Here is a 13,611-nt window from a genome sequence, read left to right on the forward strand (position 1 = left end):
GCAGCCCATTGAGTAACTTCTTTGACGTAATTAAACAACTTTTTTCAGACGAGAAGAACGGGCAGGTGAGCCATCCCCCCGGCACGCCAACCAAGCATAGCGCAAACAGCAAGCGGAGCGATTCCGGTTCTAATGACTATGGGTCTAGAGGAGACAATAAGTACCCTGCTGGCAAAGACAAGGCAAAGATGGTCTCATCAGTCGGCCTACAAGACCAACCTTAAATAAACACATAAAAAATTAAATAACTTAGAGAAAAAAAAAAAAAAGGAAACAGAACAAAACAAAAAGAAAAAAAGCAAGAAAGAATGAAAGAATATTCCTTAGCAAGCTAGCCTCTAAACTAGAAGGATGTATATACCTTGCCACAACAGTACAAAACTGTCTATAGACAAATTTTGTATGAAGGAATGACTGTATATATATACATATATATATTTATATATGATATATAATATATATCTCAGAAACAAACACAAAAACAAACGAATGAAAGAATGAAAAGAAAAGAAAGAAAAGAAAAGGTAGCACAGATGACAAACCCAGTTCACCAGATCTTGGGTTGTGGTTTTTTTCGATTGGTTTTTTTTCCTCCCTTTTTTTGAATGTTTTGCTTTTTTTCTCCTTCCTGATTTTTTGGTTTTTTCTTTTTTGATTTTTTTTTGGGTTTGTTTTGTTTTCTTTTGTTTTGTTTCTTGTTCTGTTCATGCTCTCTCTGTGTTTCTGACGACACCACTTGTTTCCGCTCTGCTACCAGGAATTATCCCGAAAAGTTAACATGTCAGCCACGGCTTCACCTTCTGTGCTCTGCGGACACTTGTTGACGGAAGGCAACCGATGTAGACTGTCCAAGGACCAGTCCTGTTTGAGGTTCCCAGCCTCCCCTCTCCCTTCAGGAAGTGGGCTTCTTCCCCACTTCTCCCCAGTCACCTCCCCAGTGCACGCCTGGTTTTTTTTCTCCCCTCTCTTTTTCTTTTTTGGTGCTCCACCAGAGAGATGTGCTCAGTTATGGGATTGCAGAGTCTGGGCTCAAAGGAGGTTGCAGATTGTTGGAGTGAATTATTTACCCTTGGCAACTTCTGTCCGCGCAGGTGATCGCAGCCCGGAGAGGGAGGGTGTGGGGAAGGAGACGGGTGTAGCGGGAGCGCAGTGTTCCATGAATCCAGAGCGCGTTCTCATCAGAAACCAGCCAGGAGCAACTCAAAACTAAGCGTTGAACCAAGACAATATTGGGGAGCTTCATCACGGGATTTTCTTATCTTTTTTTTTTTTTCTCCCCACCACCTTTTCCTTTTCTTTTGCCCCCTTTTTTTATATATACATGTATATATGTGTGTATATTTATGTATAAATATACATACATACATATATATATACACACACACAACTAATTGGTTTTTTTATACTATATCATTTTGCTTTTTAACCTGCTGGAAGGGGAAAGGAGTAAACATAGGAGGGAGAGGGGGTTCAATGAATAAACACATACAAACAAAACATTAAAACTTAGGGAAAAGGCAACTTCTGGTAGCAAAGAAGAGGGACAAGACTCTGCCAAGGACTGTCTCTCCCATCACCAGGCACAGTTGCCGCTGCTGCTACTGCTGCTCCTCCTTCGACACCTTCCTCCCCACCTGTCAACTCCCTGCCACTGTGCCACCGCGCTGGGACCTTCTTCAACCAGCTGGATCCTCCACCACACCCTGCATTTAGAGGCAATTGTTGTGTTGCTAGTGCTGCATTGATATCAGTATTATTATTTCTTTAAGTTATCAGTTTCATTTGTTGGCTTGGGTGGTTTTTTTCTTAAAAAAAAAAAGGAAAAAAGAAAAAAAAAGAAAAAAAAAAGAAGATGAAGAGGAGGAAGAAAAGAGACTTATATTGGGTTTTATTTCCTCTGTGTGTATGTGTGTGTGTGTGCAAAATCACTGGCACTTGGTTCATCAGAGCAAGACAAGGTGGAGTCAGGGCAATGGGAGACTTAATCACGAAGCTACTGTAAACTTTAAAATTTACTGCAAGATATTTTTATAAAGTTTTTGTTTTGTTTTGTTTTGTTTTTTCTTTTGAAAGGGAGGAGGGTGGGATTGGGTGGATGGGGACCTTTTTTTTGTGTTTCAGTTATTAGGTCTTGGTTATTTATATATACATATATATATATTTAAAAATAAGCTGTTAGATATATCTTCTGTTTAATAACTGTGTAGAGGCAACATTGATTCTTATTTATTTTGCAGAGGAGGGGGAAAAAAGACACAGAAACCTTGTAAGTGTTCATTTTGTGACTTTGAGAAAGAAGAATTGCCACCTTTTTTCCTCCTCCTCAAGAGTTATGTGACCAAGTGTAACTTATTCTGGCCCAAGCTCAAAGGTTAAACAAACAAAAAAAATGTGGTTCTACACGTGGAAGACAAAACACAGTGAGAAGTATTTCTTGACTGAGATTTTAAGAATGTAGGCTTAGCATTAGTGTTCAGCTCTTTTATGACCTTCGATTGCTGCTCGTTGGGTTCCTATGGGTGTATGTTGTATCGCAAGATTTTTTTTTTAATGATAATGTTGGATGAGTTCTTTTTTGTTGTTGTTGTCGTTGTTGGTTTTTTTAATCATTTTTCCCCTTCTTGGACCAGTTTTACTTGTACATAGGTTTGAAGATTAAAAAGAATTTTTAAAGACACAACTGGGGCAAAGACCTTTGACTTCTGCCCTGTTTCCCCATTCCCCCAAATGGGAGGGATTTATTTTAATTTTTTTGCTTTATTTATTTATTTATTTATTTTCCCTACTCTTAAACTTTTCTCTCTCGTATTGCTGTGTGCATGTCAGACACCAGGGGGTGATGGCTGGGGAGGGGGGGAGGCAAGGGTGCAGGAGAGGGGGGCAGTTTTAATTGCATGACATTGCTGTAAATTAGTCTCTTTTGCTTTCGTTGTCTTTCCTGCCTCTGCCCTCTCTCTACTTCTCCTCCAAGCTCCCCTCCCATCACCCCCGTCCTTCTTTTCCCTCTTTTCTCTTCCCTTGTGTATAGATTTTGATGCTTCTGTTACATTGTACCTCTACAAAAGGCTGGGATTTCAATACAAGATAATAATAATAATTTAAAAATACCTATATCAGCAAAACCCATGTGGTACAAGCAGGAAGGGGATTACTCACACAAGATATAAGAATAAATGAAAGCAATACCTCTTGTTATCCTTCCTATTTTGTACTTCGAAGACACACACTCGCGCACACACACATATACAGACACAAACTGACATTATTTAATGGTTTGAAATGGACAAAAAAATCTGATGTATCCCTTGTTAAATAACTGTGAGCAACTTTAGTTCAAAAACCAATAAATTCATTCAGTAAAGATACCAGCTGTTGAGTGTCCTGTTTATGTCCGTGAAAACCAGCTCCTGGCCGGTGCCAGAGCCAGTGAGTGCCGTGGCATGGCCTCTGCACTGCAGGAGCTGAAGATGGCAGCTGAAGGAAGGCAGCGTCCTCCTGGCATGGAACGAACGCCAGGGCCCGAGGAGGAGCAAGGACAGCCCAACCCTCTAGGCCTGGCTTTCTGCAGCCATGTGTTCCAAAAGCTTAATCCACATTTCAGAGCAATTGCAACCGCACCGAGGTCTGGTCTGGATGGAAACCACGGTACCAAAAACTGTGGCTGCTGGTGATTGTTCTCCTCTCTAACCTGAGCTGCTTCCAGATTTAGCTGTAGGAAGGATTGCTGCACCTCCCTGCCTGAAACGCTCAGTCACACACATTTGAAAAATCTGCTCAGGTATGTCCCTGGCACGTGTGGGTCCAGGGTATGTCACTGGTTGGTTGGGCAGCCCATGTGGCTGCTGGTTTGTCACACCTTGCCCTCCGTGCCTTTTCCCTGGATTTATCACTGCACCCAGCATTTCACCTCCTGGCTCTGCCCTGCCTGGTGCTTCCCGCAGGGCTGGGGCAGCGTGGCAGGCCCGGGCTCACAGCAGGGCCGTGGCGCTGGCCCTGGGCACACCCTGGCCTGGTGCTCACCACAGCCCGGCCAGCTCCGAACGTGTCCCCCTCGTGTCCCCTCTCCTGTCCCCTCTCCAGGGCTGCCCCAGCCAGGCCAGCCAGGGTTTCCCACCAGGAGCCGTGAGGGGCAAGCACCGCCCACCAAGGAGGGAAGGCAGGGGGAAACCTTCTGGAAGGTTCCATAGTGCTGCCTCGGCCTCAGGGAGGCTCTGGTGAGGTGAGGGTGGCTGGGAGACTCTGCCCTGCCAGGGGCACCCAAGCAGCAGCCATACAAAATACAGTCTCATCTAGGAAAAAGCCAGAGTGTTTATAGGGCCTTTGGGGGATTCATTGGTCTGCTAGAACTGGAGGGGAGTGGAGGAGCAGACAAAGATGAAAAGATGAGGAGAATCACAAGTGCTGCAGGATTTGGTCTCTGCAGCACTGCAAACCCCGAACTGGGAAGCAGCTGTACGTCATTTGCATCTCTGTAAGTACAAAGATGTGCTGGGCTGCAGTGTGAGGGGAAATGGGATTTAATGCACTGTGGCAGCAGGTGTATGCTGTTGCTTTTTCTGTTTCACTCTCTCTTTTCAGCATTCATGAACTTCTATCCTCTGTTCATGTGTCCAGTACTATGCACAATTAGCATCCCCAGTACTGCTAATTATGGTCTTCAAAAGCTATAAGAAGAAAACAATTTTGCAAAGTGGAGGACCCCATGCTTTGGCCTGCCCACATTTATTCTGCCTTTCTGGTTGGCCATGTTCTAGCGCAGTCGTTTGCAACATGGTGTTGTATTTGTAGTGCATAGGAGGGGCGTGCTTCTTGACCAAACTGAGTTTCTAATTTAAACTGTTGTCCACACAACAGCCTTCTTATTTTACACCTTAAATCTGAAATCAAGTAGTAAATGTAGCTGGGGATTTTGGTCTGCCTCTGTGACTGAGGTAGCTGGATTGTCTCTGCTGCCAGGTGGGGGCTACTGCCCTGATCCAAACCCCATCCCAGGTGATGGCTGATGAGGTGCTGGGAGATGAAGTGCCACCTGCACTTCATTAGCTGAGGTTCTGACCTCTGTAGCTCTTTGGTTCTCTTGGAGAGCTTACCTCTTTGGACTCAGTAGCTAAAAAATTGCCTGCGTTTGAAGTTCATCTGTCTGATTTCCTCTGGTGAAGCAACGCGGCATAGGACCTTCAAGGAGTAAACTGAAGACAAGGCAAGTGTGTAATACTCCAGTTGGCATTCTCTGTTTGTCTGTTTTGCAAGTTGATGTTAGTTTAGACACATGTATACCTGGAAAATGTGCTTAAGGTGAACAGTTTTTAATTGAACCGGTATCTGACACGTGCTATATGCAGCAATAATGGTGTATATGCATCAAATGAGCAGCTGAGTCTATAGTCAGGAGGGTAAATCTCATTGCCACATGTCAGTCTGGGGGCTGAGAAAGAGGTTGGTTGTGTTGGAGAGCGCTAATGCAAATTGTCCGGGCTTTGCAAACAATGCGTGACAACTTCCTCAGTTGTCAGGCTGGCTTTAATGGAAGTGATGGGATGCAAATGACTGAGCTCTAATGGCTCTCACTGAGCTTAGGCAAAAACGTCGTTTGTAAAGACAATGGCACTGTGTGAGGCCTCCAGGTAGTGCTAATTCTGTGTCCTCTGTCACAGGGTATGCCTTCTTTCCTGGTGATTCAGACAGTGCGTTTAACCCATCAGGCTCGGACATTTTCTGAAATAGCACAGCAGAATGCCCACAGGGATTGTGTTCTGTAGGGAAGTCTGCAGCGCTAGTCCCCCTCCCTACCTTTGCTTCATTTCAGCTGTATACAACCAGTTGTATGTGAGCTTCTCTTGGAAGGGCAGAGTGTTTTGGTGAGGAAGAGATTTAGCTCTGAGTTCCTTACCATAGAAAACAACAGGGAGGGAAGAGAGACACTTGTCTAAAAACTGGAAAGTATCTTAGTTCTTTGTTGTACCCTTTAATCTTCTTATTTTATTTAAAACCACTTCAACAGCTGCAGCTCCTGCTTAATTTGGAGAACAAAACCGTAGTAGTTCAACTGTCTGGGGATACTTGAGGCCACGAGTGGAAGGGAAACCCACATTGAGGGCAAGTCCTTTCTTCTTCTAAATGCACAATTATTGTGGGGGTTATTTTTAGTGCTGTAATCTCACTGAGTGCTGCTGAGAGAAACTGTGCCAGGCAGGCTTTGAAGGGCTTGAGAAATGGGATTTCCTGTTCCACCGGCTCAGCGCTGACTCTTGCCATTGTCAGGAGCTATTATCGCCTTCTGGCAGCCAAAGGAGATAACACAGCCTCAAGGTCAGGGAGACACGAGCTTTCATCAGCGGCATTAGCAGAAGGAAGAGTTTGCTTGCAGCCAGGGTGGGTGCTTCTGGTGTAGCCAGCGACCCAGGCAGAGAGATCACAAAGCGAGGCTGGAAGGGACATGCTGAGAACAGGCTGCTCTTTGCTGTGCCCCTCTGGGCTCTCGGTGCCCCCAAGGTGGGCACTGCACATCATCTCTGGGCAGCCTGTTCCAGAAACAGCTGCCTGGGAGAAGAAAGAAGTCTCTGCTCCACAGCTTTTCATTGAGCTGCTCTTTGTTGAGCACTTCTGCAAAGTGTTTTCTCTTCTGCGGACATTCCTGGGTCTGGAAGGCAGTACTGGCCCAGCCCTGGGAATGGGACACATTTCTCTCTGTGTTGTCCAGAAAAGAAGGAAAACCGGTTGGTCTAGGGAAGTAGCAAGTCTTGGTATGGGAAGCACTTCTAGGTTCTAGAAGACCTGTCAGAAAAAGCAGCTGTGTTTAATGTAAGGTCTCATAGGCTCTTGAAAAGTATTCACATTGAGGCAGTGACTTCAAATTGCAGTGTCTGTTTGGATAGTTGCTCTATGGAAAGTTCTCAAAGTTTCCTTGTTCTCAAAGGAAAATCAGATTTCAGAGTGAATGAAACTAAGCTGAAACAAGGCAATCCTGACTCGCAGTGGAGTTACCTGGAATTAGATTCCAGGGGTATGTTGTTGGTAACAATTGCCTTGGTCAAGTCTTGTTATTTATGAGATGCACAGTTGGGGTAGTGATTTCTCTCCTGTCTGAAGCAAATTACTTCAGTGCTCCTGGTCTGGTTTATTGAACTGTGCTGCTCAAAATTAGGTGCAAGGATATATCAGGGAACGTATTGGAGCTACGTTCATTAGGGATGCTTTGGTGATATGTGAAAAGTCACAGTTGTACAAAAAGTACCACAAAAAGTCCTGTTTGTAGGACTAGGTAACAGCTGTAACCCTGGCTGAGACCTCCCTTCACTTTATGGGGATGCTCATGAGCTCCAGTTCCCACTGGGTTCTGATCTAAACTCTTGTGCACAAGTGCAGTGCAGGAAGTTGTTACCCCTGCCAAGAGCCTTCGGTTTTAGCACCAAGTTGCACAATAAGAACAGAAATGGGTATGGAGTAGGTAGAGCTTTATGTTTACAGAAGAGCTTAAAAAAAGGCCTTGGGACTAAACTCTGGTCCTGGCTATGTGCAGTTTTAATTAAGTTTGATGTACTAGCTCTAGCTTTTATCCTGTGGGTCTTGTTTTTGTTTAGTGACCCAAACAAGGGCCAGCTGCAGCCATTTACTTAAAAAAGTATAGTTTTAAAAGCTGTTCTGCCAGATATGTTTGGAAGTGTGTGGCCTGTGGGCTCATACAGAGGTGTGGAAGCAGATACAACCCTGCTGTTCAGTTTCAGTGGAGTTGCACTGCAAATTTGCCTTAGCAAAAGGATTGAAAGAGGAGAGTCTGAGAATGTTAGGCAGAATGAGGAGAACTGCTGCCAAAGGATCTCATTTGGGAAAAGGGAACAAAGAACTTTTGTCACCTTAACGTGTATTGCCCTGTAATGCCTCACCACTTGCTGAGCCAGGTCTGTAGCTGAGTTGGTCTCTGGTTCATTGTCCCCAGGCTGTGTTTGTGTGCAGTTCCTGCCTGCATTTCCCTGCTCCATCTCTGTGGGGAGAGGGACAGAGTCCACCAGAACACAGAGCAGCGCTGGCCAGTCCAGCCCAGAAGCTTTACCACAGCCCCTGAGGTGAGTGGCAATGGGTAGAACCAAGGGCTGCGGTGTCACTTGGAAGTACAAACTGTGTTTTGCAAGGATTTTGCACAAACTTCCCGGTCTGCCTGTTCTGCTGCTGTTGCTGCTCTGCTTTCCACAAGAGAGAGGTGGAGAAACATTTTGTAGTATGCAAAAATCCTGTAGAGAGACAGAATGTGGTGTCACCCACTACATGCTGTGTGAGGTGACGAGGCAGTTGTGCTACAGAGCTTTGGTGCTGGGCCTTGAACAATGCCCTGCTGATTATCTGGCATGGAGAACAATGTCTAGAACACAGGCCCTTCCTCAGAGAGGACAGGGCAGCAGACACTGGCTTTTTCTCTTTGCTTCCCAAGACTTTTACAAGCTGTTTCATGTGCCAGCTGTCAGTGGTGCTGTGCAGAGGCAGCAGAGGAGGAGAGAGAGGGGTGGATATGCCTCTCTCCAGCCTGTGTAGCTTCCATGTAGCTTTGCAGAGACACGACAGCATTCGCTGGGTGTGACAGGGTCACAGCTAAAGCTCCCAGTCTGCAGGAGGGGAAGGACCAGACACAGCCCTGTCCTGCTCAAAGGGAAAGGCCAAGCAGAGCCCGCTGCCACAGCAGCCTGGGCAGATCAGTACTGGGGCACATTACTGAGGTGTGTTTCACAGCACACAAAAACCAAGAGTCTGTTCTGGTACCTCAGCAAGGGACAAGCTTTCCCCATGTAGGTGTGACAGAGAAGGAGAAGGAAAAGAGGTCCCTGTTGTCCCTGTCATACAGCTTTGGGAACTGAGATGAAGAGCAATTCAGTGATTCTCTCAAAGGAACTCAGTGGCTTGGGCTGAAATTCGAATCCACATCTTAACCTGGCAACAGCACATTGCAGTGACCAGGTCTGCAAACCTCCTCAGGGCCTGTCCCCAAAGACAGGATCTTTCATTTCTCAGCCCGTCACTTGAGCTCTTTTCAGATACAAAGGCTACATTTCTGTCTTTATTAATGAAAGGAAGGTTGTTTGGGCATTTCTTGTCTTTCTTGTGGGATAACACCATGATCCAGTGTGGTACCTGCCAGCTGACAGACTGCAGAGGAACTCTGGGTCATGCAGGCTGTCCCAGCTTTGCAAGCAGCAAAACAAGTGCCCACCTTTTGGAAACTATAGTCACTTAACTTGTGATTGGTGGGTGATTCTGAGCTCTCTGTCCCTTTGCCTGTGGGGACTTTTAGGGGTGTTTGTTCTTATGAGGGTTCTTTGACATCAAGTAACATGGGAGCACAGGCTGCAATTCTTTCCTTACTTGTGAACTTAGGGGTTCATTTAAAGGCTCTTTCTCCCCTTCCAATAGTTGCTTGTTCCTGCAAAACTCGTGAAAACTTTATAATTGAATCAAAAATCCTACCTGTCTTCCAGGCTGCAGCCCAAAAATTTGGGGTAGGCAAGAAAAAGGGACAGGCAGATGGAGTCTTGCTTAAGCTTATTTCTTGACCCCAGCTTTAAAAAGTAACCGTGTTTTCAGTTCTTGGGCCAGAAGACTCACTGTAAAATAAAGCACTGCTGTTATGAAGCACCTGAGCTCTTTATCTGAGAAGCACCTGGATCAGAAATGAATGTCAATCCAGTAATAACAGATAATTAAACAGTTCTAATGGGGGCTTTAATCTCTCTTCTCCAGATGTAGTTTTGCTTTTGGCCTTCATCAGGGAGATTATGATGGAACACAGAGGGCTTCTAATCCAATCAAAATTCCTTGATGGATTGGAGTATTTGTTGTGCTTTCACATTTCAGCAGTGGTTACACCACAAGATTAACTTCATTCACAGGGTTGGTATCTTGTTACTAAATTCAGTGTACTGGTTTGATGCAGGCAGAAGAAAGGTGGGAGGGCAGGATACAAATGTGTCCTGGATGTCTGTGCTGCACAGAATTGCTTGGGACCAGGCTCTGGGATTCAGGTGACACCTTGCAGTCTCCTCGTGCCTCGGTGCTGACTTTGTGTGAGCTTGAACTGATCTGCCCTAAGCCTTGAACTCCAGTAGTGGCTTTGTAGTTGGAAATCTCCTGTGGAAGGAGCTTTACCTGCCCAGCTGGGAACTGTGTGTCTGCTTTCACTTGCCCTTCAGATTGTGTAGAGATTCTTCCCAAGTGTCTTGGCTTCAGACTGAAATTTCTGCTTGGCAGCAGGATGCTGACAAATGCTAGCTTGCAGTGCCTGACTACCTTCCTGCTCTCCACTTCCCAATGTCATCCTCTGGGAGTGAAATGAGGGGAGAAGAAAACCTTTTTTGCTCTTCTGCAGACCATATCACTAGTATAATAATGAATCACCAGTGATGTTATTGAGGTCTTGATGCATTTCTTGTTTTAATATTTGCTCAAAACTGCCCATCCTCACATGCTGGGTCTGTGATGCTCTGATCACATCACAACACCTGCTCTGTAGATTTTGCTTAAACTAGCTTAAATCAGTTTTAAACCGGTAAGATTATTCAAATATATGTATTATTACTTGTGCTCACTCAAAAATGTTCTTGAAGTAGCTGAAGTTTTCACAATTCTGCTGCAGTGGGTACAGCTGGTCATCAGTCACAATTTGTCTTCTGCTTCTTGTATTTGCTCCTGCTAAGACAGGTTTTATAGACACAAGGATTCAAATTAACCTTTCTAAATTATTGAGTGTCAGTAAACTTGGTTGAAAAGGACAGAATTCTTTCTTACATGTTTCACATAGATTTCAGGTAAATGGTTATCCAATGTCACTTTCCTGTTCTGGATTATCTTTTTAAATAGAGCCAAGAACAGGGTTGTCCTTATGAATAAAAGTAAATTGTTTAGTGGGATTAATTCTGTGTTAAGAGCTATTTCATCGTCTACCAGATTTGACATGAGAGAGGTAGCTCTTCTACTTAAGTTTTGATGCTAGAGAACAGAAATAATATTCTTTGAAATTATTTTGAGAATTAATCCTATGGAAATCAGGTTTTTGTGTTTGATACTTTGTCAAGTGCACTTAAGAGGGGAGAAACAAGTAATTTAGGAAATTTCATCTACTTGGAATTAGGGCTGTCAAGTAAAGGCCTTTCCTAGAGGAATTCAGCGCACACACAAAGGATCAGGACTCTGTAAGCACTGTGTGTCCTGGCAGGCTTGGATGAGTCCATGGTGCTGGGCAGCTGTGCTGCCTTTCTTCTCTTTCCCAGCCTGGGGATTCACCTCCAGCTCCTGCACTGGCAGCCTGGGAGTACTCCATTGGCTCAGAGTGGGAGATAAATTAGTGCCTGCTGCCCAGGACCAGTTTGTTTCCTGTTTAGGTTTCCCTTCCAAGTCCTTGAGGGCAGTACTGGCTTCAGGGCAGGTGTCTTCTAAGCCTTACTGATGTCAGGTTGAAGCAGTGGTTTCCCAGAAGCTGAAATCCTCTGTGAGGTGCCATTTGCCCTTTCTGTATCTGAGCTGATGTTGCAGAGGGCTGCTCTCCACTGAGCACAAAGCCTGTCTAGCCCAGGCTCTTTCTACTCTTTCTTTTGAATTATCCCAGAGACCATTAAAAGGAAAAGGAGGTGGTTTATGTGAGAGACCCTGCACCACCTTGTGAGAGAACATGAACTACCTGCACTGGTGGTGTGTGGGAAAGTGCCAGAGCATTTTAATACCTCCTTTTTAGAAAAAATGAAAATAATTAGCAGATGACAACATAAAAACAAGTTTAGCTAGTACTGCTTTTTTTTTTTTTTTTTTTTTTTTTGCTAGACAAAGCTCTCTGAGTGTTCTCTCATCTGAGCACTTGGCCACAACAATTTCTGTTTTCTCTGAATCACATGCTAACCTAGCTTTGAAAAGTCTTATTGTTCATGTCAGCTGTCACAACCAGAACAGTTCTGTCCATGAAAAGAACAGAGACCCCATTAGGACACTGAGGGTTTTCAGCCAGCTGTTTGGTGTTTTTCTCATGTTATATTATCAGTTTGTTTGGAAAGATTTCGCTGTACTGCACACAGCTCATCGTGTTAGGATACCAGATCTGTGTTGAAATCCTTCAGGTGCTGGCTTCACATTCAGGCACTGGTACTGGCATAGCAGCATAGATAACTCAGCCACACCGAACCCTTGCTGTGGCTACTGACAGCCACTGGGCAACAGAACCACAATTAAACTGCCTGCTGTTGCCATTTGTGCTAAGGCACAAACATTGCTTTCATTTGTTTAGTAGGTTTGAATAGAACAAAACAACAACCTCCTCCTCTGTCTGCAGATTAGATAATGGAAGAGTATTTCTGGATTTCACTTTTTTCTGTTAACAGCTGAAATGGTGAGCTAAGGATTGGCTGGGACAAGTTCCATGATGGATGTGAGCAAAGGCTTGTTGGGTGAAGCGTGGCTTTGATGAGATCAGCGTGCTTAGCAGGCTTCATAAAGCTGGCTTGTTCTTCTATGGGATGGCTTGTTTCTGTGGCAGTCCTGCAGTCTCCTGCTGATGTGCAGGAGCTCATTTTTACCTGGCAGCATCCATCTTTATCCCCTGATCCCTTCCAGGAGCATCCTGGCATGCACGTTTGGCCAGAACTAGTGGTACCTCAGAGCCATCTCTCTCCTTCCTCAGATCATCTCAGCAACAAAGTGTTCTTTTCTGATTGGGTTTCTTAATGCTTTTGGTTAAGAGGTTGTTACTCACATGTAAAATGAGTGTGCTCTCTGGGATCTGACACTTGTTCCATTCCCAGGCAAGGAAGAAGGGCATAGCTCTGATTTTGCTGGGTTGAAGTAGACGGTGCCTGACTCAAATTCCAGTGGACCTTTCTTAGTGCTGGGGTGAAGCTGCCCTCTGATCTCTACACAGCTTCATTCCCTTGATGTTAAAGCTGCATGTGGCTCTTTGTGCAAAAGATGTGCTGGCACTGTTCCTTTGTCCCTTCTCTGAATGGGCAGACACAAAAAAAAACCCCAAAACACTTGTGACAGGCATAAGCTGCTGACTTTGGTCCTTGCCTACCTCGCTTACCTGCTGGTGTTCATTCCAGATGGCATGGATAGAGAAATTCTTCTCCTCCTGTTTTTATTTATAGGCACTGAGGCTTGGATTTCCTATGGATGCTGCCACCTCAAAACCTCAGGGATAATGACAAAATAGGGGAAAGTTTCAGCTTGACACCCTGAAAAATTCACCCTATACATTTATATATGCTATGAACTTACTCAACCTCAGCTCGTCTGCACATCACTTGTGTTTGCAGAGTACCAAATGCCAAGAACAGGATACCCAAAATGCACACAGGACAGTTGCTGGCTTTAAGTGAAAGACTTCAGCCCTGTGACAGTTTTTGCTTTGCTGTGGTTTTAGGATTTTGCTCTGGCAGGTGTAAAGCCGTGTTTGACAAAGTAAGGCCTGCCAGTGCATGGCAGGATGAGGGGGTGTGTGCCTAGATGGTTCAAGAAGGTGGTTTTCTAGTAGCGTTCTGTTGGTTTTCTGTAGTATTTTATTTATTTAGCAACCACGGTTGGCCAAACCATGGTATGGTCTGTCATGATCTTTAAGGATAGGGTGGCATAGGATGTAGGGTAATT

At 44.9% G+C, this 13,611-nt stretch overlaps 1 protein-coding gene across 10 annotated transcripts in view; it reads left to right on the forward strand.

Moving 5' to 3' along the window:
• BRSK2 (BR serine/threonine kinase 2) overlaps nucleotides 1-3,365 on the forward strand; it is a 305,642-nt gene extending 302,277 nt beyond the window's left edge. For 4 of the 10 annotated variants that reach the window (XM_064714734.1, XM_064714737.1, XM_064714735.1 and 1 more), the window contains 2 exons: nucleotides 1-65; nucleotides 758-3,365. In XM_064714734.1, the coding sequence (XP_064570804.1) occupies nucleotides 1-65; nucleotides 758-1,210 (518 nt within the window). In that variant the 3' untranslated portion in view covers nucleotides 1,211-3,365. The other 6 variants (XM_064714736.1, XM_064714740.1, XM_064714743.1 and 3 more) reach the window with 3 other exon arrangements.
• The last annotated feature ends 10,246 nt before the right edge of the window (nucleotides 3,366-13,611 follow it).

This window comes from Zonotrichia leucophrys, chromosome 5 (assembly GCF_028769735.1).
Source record: "Zonotrichia leucophrys gambelii isolate GWCS_2022_RI chromosome 5, RI_Zleu_2.0, whole genome shotgun sequence".
Lineage (NCBI taxonomy): Eukaryota > Metazoa > Chordata > Aves > Passeriformes > Passerellidae > Zonotrichia > Zonotrichia leucophrys.